This window comes from Prionailurus viverrinus, chromosome F1 (genome assembly GCF_022837055.1).
Source record: "Prionailurus viverrinus isolate Anna chromosome F1, UM_Priviv_1.0, whole genome shotgun sequence".
Lineage (NCBI taxonomy): Eukaryota > Metazoa > Chordata > Mammalia > Carnivora > Felidae > Prionailurus > Prionailurus viverrinus.
This window is the reverse complement of record NC_062577.1, coordinates 15,326,554-15,350,500: the sequence shown is the minus strand read 5'-3', so window position 1 is coordinate 15,350,500 and position 23,947 is coordinate 15,326,554. Positions and strand designations below refer to the sequence as shown.

At 36.8% G+C, this 23,947-nt stretch overlaps 1 protein-coding gene across 3 annotated transcripts in view; it reads left to right on the top strand.

Annotated features, from left to right (window-relative positions):
• COP1 (COP1 E3 ubiquitin ligase) overlaps positions 1–21,627 on the top strand; it is a 259,112-nt gene extending 237,485 nt beyond the window's left edge. For all 3 annotated transcript variants that reach the window (XR_007148125.1, XM_047840424.1, XM_047840423.1), the window contains 2 exons: positions 17,244–17,288; positions 19,627–21,627. Coding sequence is in view for 2 of the 3 variants with exons in the window: in XM_047840424.1 (XP_047696380.1) it covers positions 17,244–17,288; positions 19,627–19,644 (63 nt within the window). In the remaining variant the exon portion in view is untranslated. The remainder of the gene's footprint in view (positions 1–17,243; positions 17,289–19,626) is intronic.
• Positions 21,628–23,947: the final 2,320 nt, after the last annotated feature.

Genomic DNA, 23,947 nt, shown 5'->3' with positions numbered 1-23,947 from the left:
GGAAAGCTAACTAACATTTCAGTTTAAAGAGTAGGATCTCTTATTGATAGATTGTGGTTTTGTGCTCATTCTTTCTTAGACATATTTATATATATATATAAATATATGAATATATATATGAATAAATGATATAAATAAATAAATTCATATAAATATATGAATAAATATATGAATATATATATATATATTCATGAAGTCAGTTCAGAAAAACCACATGCTGAAAGAAAGCTCAGGGACAAAACAACAACAACAACAACTGCTGGGCTTACAAATGGCATTCATTTAAAAATCTTTGAAGATCATTTTGGAACCAGTGTTTGGGTATCTTTTTGTGGGCTCTCACGTGCTCCCGTATTCAGCCTAGATTTATGGCTGGATTAAGGTCAGTGAACACACTCCAGTCAAGTTGGAGGACTCTTCTTATGAATCACATCCAGACAAAAGTGTAATGCATATAATTCTGAGATCCAGAAATGATATAAACTTGATAAAAGAGATCTACTCTATTGTCCTAATAAAAGAATGATTTCTGCATGTTAGGAAAGCCACTGTGTCTCAGTAAGAGGAAGCAACTACATGTCAGCACTTTGAGTAGTTTCTCTTGTTTGTATATAAATCAGAGGGTGCTGTTGAGAAGTTTATAAAGGTTTAGGGATGGTTTTGAAGAAAATAAAAAGGGGTCGAGGAAACCGGATGATTGAACAGTATGACTTAACAGAGCATTGATAAAAGAAAACTGTTAAAAATCTCTGCATATTATATTTGCATCTCATGTCAGAGGAGAGGAAAAGGATGTTCCTAAAGCAACTAGAGATCATACATGAACAGGAAAGCTGAAGGGGCAAATGCAATTGAAAGCGTTCTGTGGCTGCAGGATCCTGAGGCAAAGTCAGATTTGACTGTATACCAAGTCCATGAATTCATATGCGAAGAGAAAAGCCATTGTAGTTTTCCAGAAGTATTTTAAATATAAATATCCCCACCCTTCCATCCCACCCCAAAGAGAAAAAAATGTGGCAAAGGCCCCCAATCTTGGTATAAAAAGAGCCGAGAGTATGTATGGTCTTTTATTTGCAGTGACACCGTGGTCAGAACTCCAAATTAACACCCTTTTCTGGCAGTGAGAAAAGTAGGTAGCTGTTCATAAAAAAGAGAAGGCCAAATAAGACAAAAAAAACTCTATTGAAAGAATATTAAGGAATTAACAGATAGATGTAGATTGTGAGTTGTTCTTGGTTGAAGTCTAGTTACCTCACATTTTTATATACTTTATTAATATTTATTTAAGGAAGAATATGAAATTCAGCCACTTTTCTCACTGTTCTGTGTCCTCTAGGGAGTTGTATTTGCAGATACTTTGTGTTGTACATAGTGATTTACCAGTTTCATCGTTTTGAGTGTTTGCCTAGAGAATTTAAATGGATGTACAGGTTTAACTCAGTGGACACTTTAAGAAGAAAATTCAGTGCTTGTAGTACAAACTGTTGAAGACAGACCACTTACATTAATTTTTACTATCTCAGCTGCAGCTCTTGGCTTTTAGAAGACAAATGTGAATAGTATTTCAGTGTACTTTACATCTGCCCTCTCACTAATAACGTTCTGTCACTTGACAGGAAGACTCAGTCTTAAAGATCATATGTCTTAGCTTTGTTTTTCCCCTCAATAAAATCTCCAAAGAACTTGCCTTCCTGAGTTTTACAACACAGACCATAAAGTTGCTTTGGAGGAGAAAATGGTTTCTGAGTTTTTTGAGATTTTTATTTGGCAAGGTTGTGCTTTTAAAACATCTCAGGGGAAGGGGGGATCATGTGCCATTTGGAACTTCTGTCTTAGGGTAGTGTTCTGATTAAGACTACTAGAGTCCGATTGTCAGATTTGCTTCCTGTGGCCACTAAATACTAGCTCCGAGGCTTTGGGCAGGTTACCAACCTTTCTGTACCTCTGTTTTCTCTTCTATGAAATCAGAATAATAGTATCTTCCACATCATATTGTGGAACAAAATTAGAAAATATATGAAAAGTTATTGAGATAGGTGAGAAACTCAAGGTTAATGACCAGTCAAGAAATAATAAATGTTGCTGTCATTATCTTCAACACTTCCTACACTAATCCATATAACTGAACAACTTGCACCTGTTTTTAATTCATTAGATATTAATTTTGCAATATATAAAATATATTCCTAAGTATATAAAATATATTTAGATGGTTTGCAACCCGATATAAATATTTATAAACATCTGTGGGATAAGCCTGAATGAAAGAAATCCTTCTAACAGAATTACTCCTGAAAGTATTGACCCTAGAGGGGGAGACATTACTTCTAATAGGGAGAATTATAGAAGACTTTATGAAGATATTGGCTCTTGTGCTGGACTTCATAAAGACATACAGGGTTTCTGAAGGCTTAAGACATAGGTGAAGGACAGGTAAAGACCTGGACAGAAGACCAGAAGCCATCATCTATTTAGTACCAACCAGGCATTATATGCTAAGTGTTCTCTCAATTCAAAATCTTCACCATAAGTCTTTTAAGGTATATACTTTTTTTTAAATGTTTATTTTTGAGAGAGAGAGAGTGAGCATGAGTGGGGGAGGGCAGAGAGAGAGAGAGGGAGACACAGAATCCATAGCAGGCTCTAGCACAGAGCCCTATGCAGAGCTCGAGCTCACAAACCGTGAGGTCATGACCTGAGCCTAAGTCAGATACTCAACTGACTGAGCCACCCCGGCGCCCCTACGGTATATACTTTTGACCTCTATTTACAAGTGAAATTAAGGGTCAGAGAAGTTAACTGATTTACCCAAGGTAACACAACAAAAAAAGGAATAGTAGAGTTAGAATTTGAATCCAGGTCTACCTGGCTCTTTTTCTGTACGGCCTTCAGGCTGGAGAACAGTGTGAACAAAAGTATAGATGAAAGAAACTGCAATAGATGTCTCAGAAACTTCTAATCGAGTAACCTAAGTAAAGAAAGTGGGGTAGGAACTCTGTTGGAGGATGAGAGAGGTTCCAGATTACATAGTCTTGAATGCCATGCTGAAACAAGAAGTGCAGTCTTCTCTCCTTCCTTCCCCCACACCTTTCCTTCCTTCCTTCATGCCCAGCTTGGAGCACAAGGTGGGGCTTGAACTCATGACCCCGAGTTCAAGAGTCAGATGCTTAACTGACTAAGCCACCCAGGGGCCCCAAAGTGTAGGCTTTCTTATGTAAGCATTAGTAAGCTCCTAAAGCCTGCCGTCTAGGGAGATGATATTATCACATGGGAATAATTTCATGGCAATGTATAGAGGGCATTATACTGAGAAGAGATTGTACGTGTAGTTAGGTAGGCTATTAAATAATATTTTTTTCTGTATTCAATTTCCTTTTAAAAATACTTAAAAGTTGGCCTCACATATTACAAACATGTTTATTTAAAAGTGAGTATGGGGTGCCTGGGTGGCTTAGTCGGTTAAGTGGCCAACTCTTGATTTTGGCTTAGGTCATGATCTCAAGGTTATGAAATTGAGCCCCTTGTCGGGCTCTCTGCTGAGTGTGGAGCCTGTTTAAGATTCCCTCCCCCCCCCCCCCCGCCCCTTCCCCTCTCTCCACTTGTGCTTGCTCGCTCTCACAAGTGTGTGCTCTCTCTCCCTCTGGAATGAATGAATGAATGAATGAATGAATGTTTCCATATATTCATTTCAAGAAAACAACTTTTGGTGGTATCTGGCTGGCTTGGTCAGTAGAGAATATAACTTGATCCTCGGGGTTGTGGGTTCAAGCCCTCTGTTGAGTGTGGAGCCTACTTAAAAAAAAAAAGCTTAAAAAAACACAGCTTTTGAGCTGTGTCTGAGGATACAGTTATTGTCTTCCACTTACCAGCATACAACTTCTTTTTTCTTTTTGTAAGAATTTCACTTGCTTAACTTAATAGATGTGGATTGAAGAATTTTTTTAAGAGATAGGATTAAAGACAATGACTCTAGGTGCCTGGGGAGTGTGAGAGGGGGATGAGACATCACTGAAGGAATAGAACGCTATTAGAAAAATTAATTCTGTCTTTTCCTTACCATTGATTCCTTGTTATCCATAAATAACATCCTAACTCTAGTTATGAGAGAGTTCATTTGTGTGTTTACCTCAGCCTGTTGTTCTCATCTAATCAACTAATACACAAGCTGACTCACAATTCTCATCACTCCCAAACACCATTTTCCCCCCAGACTCATTACGTTTGCATGACCATGGCCCTTTGCCTAAAATATCCTCTATCTTTTCTCTTGAGAAATTTCAACTTTTTCATGTTCCATTTGTGGTCTTATGTTTGAAGCCTTGCTAAATCTCTCCCTGGTAGAGGATCACTTCCTTCTTGCTTCCTTATATGCCCCTCTGAACTCTATATTTCTTATAATAATATAGTAATTTTCTATTTAAACCTCCATTTACCCTCCCAGTCTGTAATCTCAATATCAGACATCACGTCTTCGTCATCTTCAGAACCCAGTACATAGTAGAATACCTGGCATGTAATATCTACCCTAATGATAGATGAATAAAATGGCATGAAATTAATAAACTTTATACTGAAGCCACTATCATGGCATGATAGTGCTGTGATAATGGCCATTTATTCTTTCTGTGGAAGCATTTTGGAGAGAGTTACCTTATCACCTCAGAGATTAGAGAAAGCTTTTTCCAGAAGCTTCTGTCAAAGCCAAGTTCTAAAGACTGAGTTAGCTTCAGGAAGTTGTGCAAAGGCCCTTAAATGCCACAGATTTGAACTTCAGGTAGAGTTGCTTTTGAGGTCACCAAGTCATCTAATGCCAAATCCAATAACCCATTATTACTTAAACAATCCTTTCATCTCCTCATGGTTTTTTGGCAGTTTTGGCTACCTTCTTTTTCTTAAACTCTTACCCAGAACTAGAAGCAACTTTTCCTTAAAAACACCCACTTATAAGATGCATACTGTGTGCCGGATACTTCTGTATGTATCTCATTTGATGACAACTCTATTAGTTCCCTTCCCTTCCCTTCCCTTCATTTTTTTATTTTACAGTTTTATTTTACAGTTTTATTTTACAGATGAGATCAGTTTTATTTTACAGATGAGAAGACTGCGATTTAGAGAGGTTAAGTAATTTGTCCATGATGACATAGTTTGGAAGTGTTAGACCACTGAGCTTAAGTGTTTCTGACGCCAGTGACTGTTTTTTCCACTTTGCCACTCTGGCTGTCTATCTGTATAGCATATTTTTACCCACATGTTTAAGTTAATTTGATTTTAAGGATACGGATTGTCTTACTTCGGTCCATTTCATCCCGAAGACCAATTAATAATATGTGCAGAATATAGAAGTGAGCTCTGTGGACTTGCTTTTTCTGTAAGGGAAACCTAGGACTTCTCTTAGGTGATCAAGAGGCTTGGAATTGAATATAAAATATGGCTTGTCACTTTAACAAGAATGAAATCCCAAGTTGGAAGTAGGGTTGTTTGTTACCTGAAACTCAGACAAGATAAAGAGAGAGTAGAATCGCCAGATAGAAAACTTATGATTCTTTTACATCTTGAGAAAGCCCCGAAGGTGTGCTTGATCTACCATACAGTTGAAGTTCACGGTAATGATGCTAGTTTATCTGGAAAGATTTCACTTCTGATCATGGTAGTTGCTTCAGAGACTCAGAACAGGGGAATGAGATACTTATCCCTTATTCTCTTGTACTATTTGAATTTTTATCACATATGTATATTGCCAGTTCAAGTAAACCAATAAGTATTAGAAAGAAAGGTGTCACAGTGACCCCTGAGGAATGGTATGTTATTGTCCCCATTTTTTAATCCAGCAGCTTGCTAAACTCTCTCAATAATTTTAATTATCCATTTCCTACATTCTTGAGATATTGTATGTACTTAATAATATGATCCACAAGTAATGAAAGTTTAATCTCTACTTTCCCAATTTTATACCTAATTTGTATTCATTTTGCTTTATTATTTTGCCAGGATCTCTAGTATAATGTTGAATGGAAGTGATGATAACTGGCATCTTCGTCTTGTTACTCGCTAAAGGGAAAACTTTTGAGTATGTCACAATTATGTATAATCTCTGCTGTAAATTTTTGTAGAAACCTTATAAGGAAGTTTCTTTCACCTTTCAGCTTGTGGACAATTCTTATCATAAATGAAATTGGAGTATATTATTGCTTTCTTTTGTACCTATTGAGGATGATGTAATAATTGTTTAAATATTGTCGTGATAGATAATTTAATTTTTTTTTCTAATTTTAATTCAGTCTTGCCTCATTGGAATAAGCCTATATTGGTATATATTCATGTTAAAATTGACCTGCTATTTCATTTGGGACTTGTTCATCTATTTTCACAAATAACATAGGCCTATAATCTTCCTGTCTTGCATTGTTCTTGTCACATTTTATTTTATTTGTTTTGAGAGAGAGTGTGTACGTGCACAAGTTGGGGAGGGGCAGAGAGAGAGAGGGAGAGGGAAAGAATCCCAAGCAGGTGGCAAGCTGTCAACACGGAGCCTGATGTGGGGCTCTAACTCACAAACCGTGAGATCATGACCCGAGCCCAAACCAGGAGGTGGACACTTAACCAACTGAGCCACTGAGGTGCCCCTGTTCTTGTCATATTTTGATTTCCTAATTATATTTTCATGAAACAAGTCAAGGAGTCGTCTTTTCTGTGGACAAATATGTGTGATATTGCAAGAACTCTGTTCTGGAATATTTGGCTGAACTTCAGATAAAATCATGTAAGCCTGAGGTCAAAAAATATTTTGACACTTGACTTTTTCTTTTTTTATGCCTGTAGGATGATACATGTTTTCTATTTCTTCTTGCTCAGTTTTGGTCAGCTTTTTTTATAAGAATTTTTCTACTTGGTTTAAATATTCAAATTTGTTAACATAAAATTTTTTATTTCCACTTTTTTCTTACAAAATTATTTAGTCTCATTCTGAGAGGAGAAATCAGTTTTACATAATGCTTAAGAGTTGAGGAAAAATATGAAAAGGGCTATATTCTGATTTTGTTTAATAGGTATCTTTCTTCTAGTTAAAAGTTTATCAGAGTGAATACCAAGGTTTACACATAAAACCATTCTTATTTTATGAAAGTCCATGAACATAGTATTTCTGTCCATCTATTTAGGTGTTCTTTGATATTTTTCAACATTGTTTTATAATTTTCAGTGTGTAGGTCTTATGCGTATCTTAGCCTTTAAGTGGTTCCATGTATTTGATGTCATTACAAATGGTATTTTTAAAAAATCCATTTACTAATTATTCATTGCTAATTTATAGAAATATTGTATATTGGTGTTTATATAATGACATCATATCTGACAACCCTGCTAGATTGGTTTATTAGTTTTAGCAGCTTTTTGGAAGATTTGTTAATATTTTCTGCATAATCATGTCATTTACAAATAAAGATAACTTCTTCATTTCTCATTTGTGTGCTTTTTCTTTCTTCTTCCTGACTATTACATGGTGTAGGACCTCTAATACAGTGTTGAATAGGAGTGATGAAAGCAAGCATGGCTCCCTTTGCCTACAGCCTGAAAGAGAAAGAGTTCAGCATTTCACCATTAAATATGATGTTAGCTAAAAGTTCTTCATAGGAATTCCTTATCACCTTAAGGGAATTCCTTTTTGTTCTTTGTTTGCTGAGAGTTTTTATTACGAATAGGTATTAAATTCTGTCCAATGCATTTTCTGTCAGTTATGACTACATGATTTTTCTGTACTATTTAAAATGGTGGATTACATTCATTGATTTTATTTTTATATATTAAGCCAATCAGAATATCTGAATAAATCCCACTTGGATATGATGCATTATTCTTTTTGTATATGGCAAAATTCTGTTTACTGGTATTTTTTTTTAATGTAATGCCCTTTTTTTTTTTTTTTTTTAAGAATGTTTATTTATTTTGAGAGAGAGAGTGAGAATGACCTGGGTAGGGGCAGAGAGAGAGGAAGAGAGAGAATCCCAACAAGGCTCAGCATTATCAGCACAGAGCCTGATGCAGTGCTCAATCCCACAAACCGTGAGATCATGACCTGAGCTGAAATCAAGAGTGGGATGCTCAACCAAGTGAGCTACCCAGGCACCCCTGTTTACTGGTATTTTGTTAAGGGTTTTTGTATCTATTTACTGGTATTTTGTTAAGGGTTTTGTATCTATTTATGAAGGCAATTGCAATTTATGAAGGCAATTGGCAATTTTTTCTCTGACTTTGACTTACAAACTAAGTTTGGAAGGGTTCCTTTTTCCTCTGTATTCTGACTTCTTCTTTCTTCTGTCATACTTGAGAATTTGCAGATTTCATAGAATTTATACATTACAGTGCCTGTGAGTTTTCTTGGCATAAAGTTGTTTGTGTTTATTCTCTATCCTTTTAATAACTGTAGGAAGCTAGTGATATCCCCTCATTCATTTCTGATATTGTTAACTTACATATTCTTTATCTTTTTTGTAGAAGGTTATCAATTTTATTTCATGCACTAGCTTTTGTTTTTAATAATTTTAACTATTTTTATCTTATTGATTCTGCTTTTTATTATCATCATGTTTATGTTTATATAATTTGCTTTTTTTTCTAGCTTCTTAAGCTGCATGTTATTATATCATTGATGTTAAACCTTTCTGCTTTATTCTTATAAGCATTTAGAGATAAAGTTTTCTATCTAAGTGCTGTTGTGGCTGCGTTATACAAATTTTGATATGTTGTGTTCTTATTTCCTTATGAGTTCTTATTTGAGCCCTGGGTTATTTAAGGGTGTGTTTTTAAATTTCCAAATATTTAGAGATTGTTTTAGATGTCTTCTTTCTATTGTTTTATACTTCTGTTCAGTCAGAGAACATAGTTGCATAATTTCAGTCTTTTAAGTTTATTGAGCTGTGTTTAATGGTCTGGCATATTGTCTGTCTTGGTGAATAATTCACATGCACTTGAAAAGAACATATAGAGGCTCCTCGGTGGCTCAGTCAGTTAAGCATCTGACTCTTAATTTCGGCTCAAGTGTCATGATCTCACGGTTTGTGGGATTGAGCCCCGTGTCAGGCTCTTGGCTGACAGTGCGGAGCCTGTTTAGGATTCTTTCTTTCCCCTTCCCCACTTGCATGTGCTCTTGCTCTCTCTCTTAAAATAAATATTGAAGAAAGAAAAGAATGTATAGTTGTTGCCGTTTAAGTAAGATTTATGTAAATATTAATTTGCTCAATTTGTTTTTGGTAGTATGATTCAAATCTTTTTTGTCTTTGATTTTCTGTCTGCTTATTCTTTGAATTATTAACAGAAGAGTATTGAAGTCTCCAAACCCAAGTGTGGACTTATCTGTTCCATTCAATTCTGTCAGTTTTGCTTTGTGTATTTTGAAGCTCAATTTTAGATATATATGCATTTAGGTTTTTAAAAATTGATTGACTCTTATTTAAATATAAAATGTCCCCTTTTATCCCTGGTCATATTCTTTGTCCTGACGTCTACTTTTTCTGATATTAGTAGAGCCATTCTGGCATTCTTATGTTAATATTTGCGTGAGATATTTTTTTCTCCTTTTACTTTGTATCTTTAAAAATTTTTTTTGTTTAATATTTATTTATTTTTGAGAGAGAGAGAGGCAGAGAGAGAAGGAGACACAGGATCCGAATCCAAAGCAGGCTCTAGGCTCTGAGCTGTCCGCACAGAGCCTGACGTGGGGCTTGAACCCACGATCCATGAGGTCACGACCTGAGCCAAAGTCAGATGCTTAATCAACTGAGCCACCCAGGCACCCATGTTTTTTTTTGTTTGTTTGGTTGGTTTTTTTGAATATGTGTTTTATGGACAGCACAGAACTGGTCTGGTTCTTTTATCAAGTCTTAACAGTCTCTGTCTTTTCATAGCAGTACAGTATTTAGACCATTTACATTTACTTATCACTATGGTTGGATATTTGTCTACCATCTTGCTATTTGTTTTCTATTTATTCTGTGTGTTCTATCCCCATGTCCCTCATTTCTGTTCTTTCTGTAATTCATTTTGTTCCCTTTACTAGTTTATTAGCTATACTAATTCTATACTTTTCTAATGGTTTCTCTAAGGTTTATAATATTCATATTTAACTTGCCACAGTCTTTCTTCAGATTATACCACTTTATGCATTATGAACAGTATACTTCTGTTTTCCTATTTTATCCTGTGTACTTTTGCTGTCATATGTTACTTCTGTTTATAATAACCGTAATGCATTGTTATTATTTTTGCTTTAAACAGGCAGTTATCTGTTAAGAAACTTAAACAACAAGAGAGCAAATATCTTTGATCATTACCCATATATTGGTCATTTACAGCACTCTTCATCTGAATTTTCATGTGGTATAAGAACTTTAACAATTTCTTACAGTGCAGATCTGCTGCTATCTCAGCTGTAGTTCTTTGAAAATAATCTTTTACTTCTGCATAATCTTTCTAGGTTGACAGTTTTCTTCCTCATTACCTTAAAGATGCTGTCTTATTGGCTTGCATTGCTTCTGATGACAAATTGGTGGTCTTGTTCTTCAGTATGTAATGTCTTTTTTTCCTCTGGCAGTTTTCAAGATTTTCTTTCTTACACATTTTTAGCAATTTATGATTTGCCTTGATGTGGTGGTATTTGTGGTTATTTTATATAAAATTTTCAGTTTTGGAAAATTTTTAGCCTTCTATCTTTATATACTTTTTTCTGCCCCTACTCTATTCAGAATTACAATTACTGTTACACATATATTAGATTGCATATTGTCCTGTTGGTCGCACAAATGCTCTTTTTTTTTTTTTTAACCTTCCCAGTCTTTTCCCCTTATTCTTCAATTTGGATTTTCTTTTTCCCTGTGTCAAACTTCTTGGTGTTTTATTCTCCACTGTTTCATCCATTGTTATGTCTATCCAGTGAATTTTTTATTTGAGATACTGTACTTTTCAGGTGGAGAATTCCATTTGGGTTTTATAATTATGTCTTCCATTTCTCTTAAGTTCACTGTTTCTTTAAATACTTGAGTATGGTTATATCTGCTTTATAAATCCTCATTTGCTGCTTCCATTGTCTTTATCATTTCTGGATCTGTTTCTATTCATTGATTCCCCTCCCCTGGTTATAGGTCATGCTTTTGGTCTTTTCAGTGCTCAACATTATGAATGCTGGATTTTGTTGAATTTTTTTCAGAGTATTAAAACTTGGGCGTGTCTGGCTGGTTCAGTCAATAGAATGTGCAACTCTTGATCATGGAGTTGTGAGTTCGAGCCCTACACTGGGTATAGAGATTACTTTAAAATAAAAAAAAAATTAAATCAATTATATATTTAAAAAATAATATGAATGTATGTTTCAATGGAAGGTTGTTTTTGGAGATAGACATGATTTTTGGACACTTGTTTTTAAATTTTATTAAGGTGACTCTAAAGTGCCAATCAGCAAACATTTTCTTAAAGAACCGCATTGCAAATATTTTAGGCTTTACAGACCATATGGTCTTGGTTGCAGTTCCTCAACTCTGCTACTGTAGCGCAGGAACAGCCAGAGATAATATAAAATCAAATTATCATGACTGTGTTCCATTAAAACTGAAAAACAAAATATAGCCCATGGGCTGGTTTGGCCTGTAAGCTATAGATTGCCTGTCCCTGGTCTAGAGAAGCATTTACTTTAAGGCTAATCTAACCCTACTAACAAGGAATGACCCATCTGGGGACTTTACTGAGTGCCCTAAATGTTCAGTGAGGTCTCTTCACTCTGGCTCCTCAAAACTCAATCATCTCTTGACTCTGCGTGAAGTCTGGCATTTGATAGTGTTCTAGATTCTCAGTAGTTGTGCTTTCCCTGTTGTTATTTTCCTGGCCTTGTGTAGTTTTACCCTATTCATATGTGGTTTGTTATAACAACTTACAGTCAAGGGGACCCCTATGCAGATTCCTGGAGCTCTACTTTTATGTACTTTCTCCTCTGTGGTAGTTTGTCCTACAAATTCCAGCTGCCGTACAAATACTCCGAACTTTATCTGTTTCCTCAATTTAATAAATCTACTGTGGTCTGCTTAGATTCCTCTGGGCTCTTATATGGATTCCTCTTGCCATGTAGCTCAGAACTTGCCTCCAAGCAGAAAGCCAGGGCAATTCTAGCACTCTCCTCATTGGTTTCCCTTCTCATAAAGGATGATAGTCCTGTACTGCCTGTTATCCAGTGCTGTCTTACAGATTTTGTTCAGCTTTCTGGTTCCTTACAGGAAGACGGCAAATCCATTCCATTTACTCTGTCACTGCCAGAAATGGAAATTGTTTTTTTTTTTTTAACATTCATTTCTATAGTAAAATTATTTCTCATTTAAAATCAGTTATGTCCATCTCTAAGAATAAATCCTTCAATAGCAAACTAAGTGAATAACTTATTTCTCATCCTGCTCATATTAGCTATAATGGCACTTTTCTAGGCAAGCTAGTAAAGACAAAACTGTTCCAGTGGATGCTAGTTTTGTTTCGGGATAAATAAGTTTACACTGACTTTAAGCAAGTTGGTGTATGTTTGTGTATGTGTCTTCTGTTTTCATAAAAGACTTACTGCTAATTTTCCCATTGTCTTTTTTAATCACTGTACAGTTAAGAAGATAGGTATATTATTAGCTTAACCTTAAAGAGAATTTTGCAGCAAAACTGCCAGTTTTTAAGAAAGAGGGAAAAAAGGGGCGCCTGGGTGACGCAGTCGGTTAAGCGTCCGACTTCAGCCAGGTCACGATCTTGCGGTCCGTGAGTTCGAGCCCCGCGTCGGGCTCTGGGCTGATGGCTCAGAGCCTGGAGCCTGTTTCGGATTCTGTGTCTCCCTCTCTCTCTGCCCTTCCCCCGTTCATGCTCTGTCTCTCTCTGTCCCAAAAATAAATAAACGTTGAAAAAAAAAATTAAAAAAAAAAAGAAAGAAAGAGGGAAAAAATAATGAGAATTACTGGTTGGCATTTTATTTTATTTTTTAAAATAAAATCCCAATTATTATTTTTATTATTTTTATTTGTTTATTTTTATTTTAGAGGGAAAGAGAATGTGTGAGGCGGGGAGAGAGGCAGGAACAGATAAGAGAGAGAGAGAGAGAGAGAGAGACAAAGAGAGCAAGCGGGGAGGGGGGTGGGGGGACAGAGAGAAAGAGAGAGAGAATCCCCAAGCAGGCTTCCCACTGTTGGTGAAGAGCCTGATATGGGCCCGAACTCACACACCGTGAGATCATGACCTGAGCCAAAACCTAGAGTCAGACACTTAACCGACTGAGCCACCCAGGCGCCCTGAAAGATTGAATCTTAAGCAGGCTCCATGCTCAGTGTGGATCCCATAACCCTGGGATCATGACCTGAGCCAAATTAAGAGTCCAATGCTCAATGGACTTGCAACTGAGCCACCTAGGTGCCCCACTGGCTGGCATTTTAATTTTATTTAGCAAGTAAAAGCAACCCATTGAGCCAGAACTTACATACATTAGGGCTCTAGCAGACTTCAGCTATAGCTAAGAATTACCAGTTACTCAAAATGCACACAAGAATCGCTCAAAACTACAGTAATAATCTTGTACTTATCGCTTTGATACCTCTATGCTGAAGTAAAATACCTGGTTTTCTTTTTCTGTTGCATGCAAAAGTTACTTTATCTTAAGCTAATATCTGGCTGTCTGAAAAAGTTTAATCCTAAATCCCTTTAAAAGTTCCTGGTCTTCGGAAGGAGGGGCATACTGAGATGTAAAGCTGTTTTTCTTTCATTGTTTGTTAATTTGAATAGTTTTCAGTGCTTCTAGGAGGTCTTAGGACACCCTTTCACCTATGTGTTAGTCCCAAAGGCAGTTCCAACTGGGCACCTATGTTGGCTTATTTGTAAATGAGATGTTTATCTGTTTCCACAGGAAAAGATGTTAGAGTTAACCCTCAGGTAGCATTTAATATGGCAACATCTATTAATGCCATGATAGTCCTGAGGTTACAATCAACATTGTTTATTCATTTCCGATAGTTATTAGATAACTTCTTTCTTCGGTTAACTGTAGTAAGTGTATAGACTTCAAACTCCTCTTATGTGATGATCTGACTAGATTATATTCTCTTACTTATGTTAAGCTCAGTTTTTCAAACTGAATGATAACATACCATGCTTTTCCAAGCTTTTCTTCCACCAAAAATTAGAAGTTTGAATTATATAATTTATAATGTCTATAACTGGTAGAAGTACATCTCTCCCCAACCCCCGCCCTTCCCCCAGAGTGAGTCCTTATCTCCCCAGGTTTCTCTGCCTTCATCCTTTGTGTTAAAGGTGACTAGGGGCACCTGAGTGGCTCAGTTGGTTGTGCGTCTGACTTGATCTCAGCTCTGGTCTTGATCTCAGGGTTGTGACTTCAAGCCCAACATTGGGCACCACACTGGGTATGTAGCCTATATACATACATACATACATACATACATACATACATACATACATATAAATATATAAATACATAAATACATAAATGTATACATATATATATATATATATATATATATATATATATATATATATATATATATATATCAGAGGTGACTAGAACCAAAATGGCAGAAAGAGAGGAGAGCTTTGGGCTATAAATTTTCCATCATCCTGACATTGTGTGTTCCCATAGCAGAGGGAGCAGTTCTTGGTGACTGCAACATCAAATGAATGGGTGACAGTTGCTTTCTTAGAGACTGGAGTTTTTTTCCTCAAGCAGAGATTAGATTGATCAGTGCTATTTGTAGCTTCATTTCTGGAAGGTGTTCACAGAACAAGCATTTCTGGGTCCATTGGTGGCAGTTGTGATATCACATAGCTTGTTTAAAATTCTTGCTAGAAAGAAACCTGCACGATCCCACACAGTGCTTCTTTTGTTTTCTGAGGTAGGCATAGAAATTCTGCCTCTTGACCAGCACAGAGAGAGTTCTTATATTAACTAAGGACACCCCAAACTCATTCCAACCACTTTCTTAATTCCAGTCACTAAAAGAGTAAATAAATCCCAAATCCCAAATGTTTCTTCTGCCCTGTCACCCTACCCCCATATGGAAGTATTAATTCTATACTCATTGAGTCCCGGAAGTAACCCATAATTCCCCAAAGTAAATACTGAAACTAACTTAATAGTGAATACTATATTACTTGTGTTAAACTATTTTTAAAAATACATGTGCTGATTTAAGGGGAAAACCTCAGCTAGGAAAATATCAGTATAGGGGAGGAAAAAGTTTAACCCACTTAGATAGGGCCCCTGGCTAGGTCTAAAAACTAGACAAGAGAGATTAACAGGAGAAAACCATACAAATTAATCTAATAGAAGTTTTACATGATGTGGAAGGCTTCATAAGGAAATGAAAACCCAAAGAAACAGACCTGGGTATTTTATGCTAGGTGTGGTAAAGAGTAGGTAGTGGTGAGAGATGTGGATAGGTTAAGGAGTATGAGGTAATTGTTGAAAATTGGGAGAAACTTGGCAAGTCCTGTTTGTTCATATTCCCTTTGGGTCTCCCTTTGTCTTTGGAGATAAGGATGCTTCTTTACTCTGGGTATAGGGAGGGCCTCTCGCATGAGGGTTTTATGACTTGTTTCAGGAAAGAGGAGTGAAGTGAGTGGGAGACCAAAGAGACTTTCCTGCTTCTGCTGTTTTCTCAAACTCTTTCAGCTTAAAATATTCAGATATGACAAGGTGCCATATTTTGGGGTTGTGTGCCCTGAACCCTATCATCAGCATTTCCCATGCTAAACCCCAGAGAAAACATGTCTTTATCACTTCCTCATACAGCTATGACTGTTGATGGCTGTTCCATCCAAGGAATATTCTGATCCCCAAAATTTTGGGCGTAGTGGAAGAATTTATTTTCTCTTACACCAGTAGCAACAAGACAAGCATTTTTCAAGAGTAGCTTTACCTGGAATCAAAGCAAAAGTTAAAAAATAGAAATGTGTAAGTTTATAGAGCACAGATTTCATCTGTCAAAGAAACTAAAGTTTAACTCCTATTGGCTAAAGTAACGTTCCCAGCATACAAATCAATTTCTTTCTTCTCTTTGTCACTTTGTCATGAAGCCTGTAGGATATCTGGCAGAGCCTGTCTTTCATTGAGGTTTGACCACTTTATTTGTTTCTCATAGATACTATTTGGACTTGGTCTTTCCATTAGCCATGTGGCCTCTGTGTCAGTTTTGAGTCTGTTTACCTCCTTTTAGCAGCCTACTCTGAAAAGCAAAAAGACTTCTATACACTTCCGAGTTCTAGAGCCCTACTAAACTCTCTGTTTCCAGTAGGAGGCATGTCCCAACTCTTCTTACTTAATGAGATTCTCTCTAGTAAACTCAGTCTTGTCCATTCCTTTTCCTACTCTTCCTACCTTCAGAGAAATGTTTTTTCTCTCCTAAGACTTACGATATAAAAAAATACATTACCACATAAATTCTACTAAAGTAATCACCAAAGTTATTAAAAATGCATGTACTGGGGCACCTGGGTGGCTCAGTTGGTTAAGCATCTGACTCTTGGTTTCGGCTCAGGTCATGACTTCACAGTTCGTGAGTTCAAGCCCCACATTGGGCTCTGTGCTGATGGCTCAGAGCCTGCTTGGGATTCTAGCTCCTTCTCTCTTCTGCCCCTCCCCCACTTGTTCTCTCTCTCTCAAAATAAATAAAACTTAAAAAAAATTTTTAAAAAAGCATCTACTGAATGATTGAAGAATTAAAAGGGAAGATGGCCTTTCTTGTGACAGATGAATATTCACCTTTTTTTGCTGTTTTCCTGATATGAAATAACCCTCCATAGAAATTTCTGCCAGAGATGTTGACCAGCATTTACATCAATTACTGGTATTCTATGTGAAAGGAGAGTTTTCCATGGAAAGGATTATGCACTTTGTTTTTCTCAAATTATTATCATTTTTTGTTGTATTTCAGTCTTTGTTTCTCTTGGCCTCTCTTCCAGTGCAATCTATTTTTCTCTTTGTTTTCTTTACATTTGAAAGTTTCCTACTCTGCTTCCAATTTTATTTTTTTATTCAAACTTAATCCTTAAAAGATGGGATTTTGTGTTTAAAATTCATAGTTAAAACATGTTAAAGTTGGTTATTCACTTCAGATTCTTTTGGTGTCTTAGGGGGAAGTGAAGAAAGAAAGATGAAGAGGAAATTACTCTCTTGTACTGCCCTCCAGGAAATCCTTCTCTGTACTCTAAAAGTTCTTCTTCTTTTCTAGGAGTCCAATGTGCTGATTGCTGCTAACAGTCAGGGTACAATTAAGGTAAGCTACCTTATACATCTTTATTTCAAACTCAGATCCATTCTTAGACTAACAGACTATAGCTATAACGCAGAAATATGGAGTTGTACTAAGCCTTAGAGACCATTCCAAGTCATGGGTCTGGCTTTGTTTGAAATGGCTTTGGTTGAAAGGCAAAGGAATAGGTAGCTTGCAACTATGGAAAAGACTTGTTAGGGGCGCCTGGGTGGTTCAGTCAGTTAAGCGGTCGACTTTGGCTCGGGTCATGGTCTCACGGTTTGTGAGTTCGGGCCCTGCGTCAGGCTCTGTGCTGACAGCTCAGAGCCTGGAGCCTGCTTTGGATTCTGTGTCTCCCTCTCTCTGCCTCTGCCCTGCTCGCACTCTGTCTCTGTCTCTCAAAAAGTGAATAAACGTTAAAAATATATATATTAAAAAAAAGAAAAAAAGACTTGTTAGAGGTTATATGAATTCTGAATGAATTGATAGCTGGTCACAGTGAAAAACAGATGAACACTATTAAATATTCACTGTGGGCCATGCACCGTTGTTTCTATTATGCAGGTACAGCTATAAGTCCAAGATACAGCAAGGGACGCTGAGACTTTCACCAGGTTTAAAAATCTGGTCACATTTTAGTCTTCTCTTCCTCATGTTTGTCTTCCTTTTCTTTCCTGACAAGTAGGGTTATCCTCAGTCGCGAAGGGAAGAAAAGGTATTTCAGTGTTCCACTGAAAAGTGATCATGTGATCATTTCATTAGTGTAATTTGGAAATTTAAATGTCTCTTGGCACACAGTCTCAGTCACAAAGGTATACATAGCTTTCCACATGCTTTTCTTTGTAGTTAGGAGCTCAAGGAAGCAATGTTCTCTGATTATACTATTTGATACTTGGCATGCGGGCAATCCTGAGCTAAACAGTGAACTTGTTAAACAAAACACCAGTTTGGAAGAGGGTTTTCGTACATGGGTTTGATTAGCACTAATTCTATGGCTGCCAGTGCTTTCTACATATTCTCTGCTGATCTAGAAATCTCAGGAAGTGATCTTTTAAAAATAACAGGTATAGGTTTCTTCTGCCACTTAGCCTTCATTCTGCCGTGGCTTCCTCCCTCTCCTCCTGAGTGCAGAATGACCTGGCCACCAAGAGAGCCAATCCAAGCCTCACACATTGTCCTGTGGAGGTGAACTGAGCAGACTCAGAACTGCACTGTTAGCTGCGCGGTCTAATTTGCGTGGTGCACTCCTTAAACAGCTAGTTTCTCTATTTGGAAAGCCTCACCAGAGAGCCATGGACAACTTAAATGAAAGCCAGGGTTTTGAACTGATCAGTGTTATGTTCTGGAATCTCAAACAAGATGGTAAAAGGTCTTGGAATCTCTGTTTTAAGTGGTTCTCCGTAGTCTCTCAGTTGCTCCTTATGTTACTCTCACGGCAAGGCATGGATTGAAAAAGCTGCACCTTAGTCTTCAACCAGTTTGGCCTTTGAGGCAATTGTGATTGCTAACGTATCTGCAGAAAGCTCAAAGCTACACATGTACTTAGAGAATCTCGGTGACAAATCTCAGATTTTGTTCAAGAGCATTAACCTCTTGTTAAATAGCCTGCTTGCCAAATATAAAGACAAAAAGCATCATGGAAACAGGTGTAATTTAAGCCTTCGCACAGCAGGAAGGGAGAGTTATTCCTTTAATTCTTTGCCACCTAGAACTGCATTCTCCATCTAACGTAATCTTTTTGACCGTGGCTTATAATTGCCCCTTCTTAGACATTTCTTCAACTGTTTTTAAAACTGATCATTGCTGCTGCTGCTGCTTATTATTTTCAGTTTTAGCAGTATCACAGCTTTCTTGTATGATAAGATAGGACTTGAATAACTAACACAATATCTTGACATCACTGATTGACTGGAAAATGAATGAAGCAATGGGAAAAGGCAAGATTTTAGGTTCTGTATACCTTGATCACTATAAGCTGTGAGTCAGTAGAAGAGAGAAATAGATGAAAATCCTTAGAAGCGGTATTTAAAAGTTTCTTAAGAATGTGGAAAGATACCAACATAAATTTCAAAAACATTACATCCATGCTGTGCAGGAGCAAGTTCATTTATCTGTATGTTTTATGTAGTTCACTTGGAAGGCTCCCTAGTTGACTGCAGATGTGGCTAATCTGAAAGAGTTCCTGTTGAACTGAAAGGAAGAAAGGATCAATGTCTCATCCCTTCACATTCCTTAGCATTTTTAGCAGTTGGGAAAAGTTGTCTTGATTTGGTTCTCCATTTATAATACAGTAAAGATTCTTTATACTGTTAACGTATTTTAAAATTATTTTATCAAACTGGTCTTTTTTTCCTCCAATTAGGTGCTGGAGTTGGTATGAAGGGTTTACTCAAGTTAAATTGTATTTGATCCTGCTGAAATACATCTGCAGCTGACAATGAAAGAAGACAGAAACTGCCATGTGATGTCTCTCCCCAAAGTCATCATGGGTTTTGGATTTGTTTTGAATATTTTTTCTTTTCCTAATTTTTTCTCCTTCATGCCATTTGGGACATTGGGAATACCCAGTGAACTCTCCACCATCAATGTAACTCTATGGACTTTGCTGCTGTTGGTGGTGTGGTTATCTAATTTTTGTGATAGGGAAACAAATTCTTTTGAATAAAAATAAATAACAAAAAATAATAAAAGTTTATTGAGCCACAGTTGAGCTGGGAAAGTCTTTGTCAAAGACGGGAAGAGATCATCTTTTCAAGTAACACACATGAAGTATAGAATAATGTACCAGTGAATAATTTGTAAGGTCCATATTTCTCAGCCTTTCAGGAATTCTGCATATCAACATAAATGGAAAGTATATGGATTCTTTCCAGTGAATTTAATGTGTGTAGTAGGTGGGAAGATTAATAACTTTACCTTATGAATTCCTTTCCTTGTTCTCTGACCGGATTTATATCATCAGCAAGTACCATACTTCAGTCTCTCTAGATCTGGCCAAGAATCTAAATTTTGACCGGTTGAGACTACATTCAGATAGAAAGGGAATGGGGCATCTGGCAGGCTCAGTCAGTAGAGCATGTGACTCTTGATCTCGAGGTCTTGAGTTTGAGTTCCACACTGGGTGCAGAGATTACTTAAGTAAATAAATTAATTTAAAAAAAAACAGAAAGGGGGTGTCCGTCTATGGCAGCTACTTCTGTCTTTGCCTTTGAAATGTTACCTATACATACCATCAGCCCTAAATGCAGAAAAACCAACTTAATTGTAAAATCATAGCTATCAGATAGTCATAGTCTTAGGTGTTAGTACCATCCTTGACTGAGCAGTGACTTTGAGCAGGGGGTCAACAAACTTACTGTAAAGGGGGCCAGGTAGGAAATATTTTAGGCTTTGCAGATCACGCCGTCTCCGTCATAATCGCGCAGCTCTGCCATTGTAGCAGGAAAGCAGCCACAGACCTAGCAGGGAAAGAATTTGAAGCCCTATTACCCAAATTTCCAAACCATAGAATATCTGAGACCATCTAGTTAATTTCATGCTGTTTTCAATTTGTAAAAAGGAAGAAGTTAGTAGTTTGAATAGCAGGTCAGGCAAAAGTAATGTGAAGTTTTCTGTTTGAGCTACTTTAAAAGTGTGAACAATTTTTAGAAAAAGATATAAACAGAATTCATACCCCACACAAAGTTTATAAAAATAGACACTTGGAGAAGCTTCATATGAATAAATATATGAATGATAAGGGTAATCAGAGTATCTCACTGTATCTTTGTACTCAAAATTGTTGGGTCCACATTTCATTATTTTGAATCCTTCCGGTCAAATGCATTGTGGAAGGTAGAACTTTTTGAATTTTAGAAAAGTCAATAGTCTACCTATACTATATATTACATGACACTATCCAACAAAGTCTGGAGCAATACTCTATTATCAAACACATTAATATTTCTGTAGCAAAATGTATGAATGTTCACATTATATGAGATTAATTGACACTAAAAATAGTCTTATGTCTATTCAGTACAGTTTCTACCACCAAATAAGTTTGCCTCAAACTTAGGTGAAAATTTTCAGTTTTCAGAACTTCAAGACAATTATATCTTACTAATTTGGGGGAATTAAGCACCTGATAAGCTTTTGGACTCAATTTTGAGAGCAAAGGTCACTATCATTGAAAAATTAACACCTGTCAACCAGAACAATGTTAGGCAACCTTTCTAAGATTAATGAATGATCTTTTGCAAAGATGTAGAAAGAATATTCAAAAGTAGATTCTTCACTTAAAGATATGTCCAGAAAATCAGATTGGGAAGCAAAGAATTAATGCCCCTTTGAATGCATTTAAATAAAAGATTACGGTTTTTAATTTGGTCTGACTTTTTATGTTTTATTTCAAGCTGTCAACATTGTAAGGTCATGTTAATTTCCATATGTTTGGAAGGATGCAATAAGTTACCTTTATTAGTTATCAAGGGACTGAATTTTTAAATAAATTATTATTTTTAAAAGGCAGTGCTTTATTTAAATTTGTGTTTTAACTTTTTTTTGTTAGTAGGGAGAAACCATTTTTAAATTTGAGTTAGACTAACTTTAATGTCAACGTCAAACTATAGCACTATTTCTTGGAAAAATAACATAATAAAAGCTTTTTTTAACACCAAAAGAACTTCTAACTCAAGAGAAATATGGGTCTTCATGTTTCAATCTATATTTCAGTGGATTTGTAGGGGTTTCTCAGACATAGTTCATTTTATTTTCAGGCACACAACTCATACTTAAGAAACATTAAAGATTGAAGAACGTTGTAAAATTCTTGTAAACAATTGAGCTACTAGGCACCAAAAAATTTCTGGTACTGAGCCATGACTTCAGCAAGATGAGCACAGCTGGACCATTAAGCAAGGAAGAGATGAGCCTTAGGAGGAGTCTGCAGAGCTGTAGAAGAAACCAGTAGGTATGTGGAGCCTTCTAGGGCATGGTTAGGAATTTGAATTTTGTTGTAGAAGCAGTTAAAGGAGGGGGGTGGGGTGGCGGGGGCAGTTAAGTGGAATGACATGATTTCCTTTATGGTGAGTGGACAGACGGGAGCTAGAGTACAGTTAGGGAGGTGATCTGATCAGTCAAGAGTTACTGGTGGCTTCCTCTGGGTCGTAGCATGATCCAACCTAACAATCTATTTCAGCTAGATGGCATTTACCACAGTCTTAATTCCTCTATCTCAGAAGATTCTTGATTAATTTTTAAAGTCACTTTCTCAAAATAATTTGTGGCAACAAAGAATACAACTCAGCAAATAGATTTCTTTAGTGGTTATGCAATCAACCACAGGTTGTGGCTCTTGGGAACCTCATGGCTAAAACGCCCGTGTGCTGTTTTGGGAACACCACTTCTCTAATCTCAGAACTAGAAGGTACCTAGCCTTGGCTCTAAATATAAAGGTCATTGGCCATTGCTCTTAATGTAATTCCTCAAAATGGTTATAGGAAAAGTCTGCTTATTCAGAAATGAGACATGAGAAACTGTTAACTTAGATCTGGAGCCTATTGTATTATATGGCTGACATTAAACACAGCAGTAACACCTTGTAGTTCTTCCCAGAGTGGTTAGTTTCCAGTTCCTCTGTGGCTTCTGGTTTATATGAGACGCGCGTATATTTTTGGACTAAAGAGAAAACCATAGTGATTGTTCTAGAAGTATTTGTTGAGATCCTGCTTTGTGTGAGGCACTATGTACTACATACTAGGCATATAAAATAAAATATCCCTACCCTCAAAAAGCTGATTGTCCAGTGGGAGAGAGAGTAGTGTAGAAGTACCATAGCAGATGTAAATTTTAGATGTAAATTTAGGTGTACGTAGGAACAACATATAACCTGAGTGGTGGGAGACTAAGGGCTGGAAGTAGGGGCGGGTATCAGGAGTTTTTTTCCTGGAGGAAGTCAGCTGAATTCTGAAGAGCAAGTAAGTTCAGCTATAAGCAGCAAAGGAACATTATAGACCAGGGGATGCAAAGAAACTGATCCAACTAGTGACCAAAGCTAGGACAATTTGAGCAATAAAATAAACTAGGATTATAGATTATAACCTAAAATATAAATATGAGTACTTACTGCTATAAATAAATTATTGAATAAACAAATGGAGAGAAGTGAGAAATTTCCCTTGCAGAATTCCAAATTCCATAGATACTCCGCCCTTAAGGGAATAGGATCCTAAAGTATGAGCTGTGCAGATTGACTTGGTTTCAGAGAAAACAGGTGTTTTTTTTTTTTTTTAATGTTTATTTATTTTGAGAGCAAGTGGTGGAGGGGCAGAGAGAGAGGGAGAGAGAGAATCTCAAGAATTCTCCACACTAGTAGCACAGAGCCCAACATGGGGCTTGATCTCAGGACGCTGAGATCATGATCTGACCAAAATCAAGAGTCAGATGCTTAACCGACTGAGCCCCCCTGCCCAACTGAACCCCCCAGGCACCCTGAGTAGGTCTCTTTTTAAAGTTTTTATTTAAATTTCTAGTTAGCGTATAGTGTGATATTTTTCTCAGATGTACAGTATAGTGATTCAGTAGTTCTACACATTACGCAGTGCTCATCATGGCAAGTGCACTCTTCAGTCCCCTTCACCTATTTCACCCATCCCCCTCCCCTCTGGTAACCAACCATTTGTTCTCTATAGTTAAGAGTACAG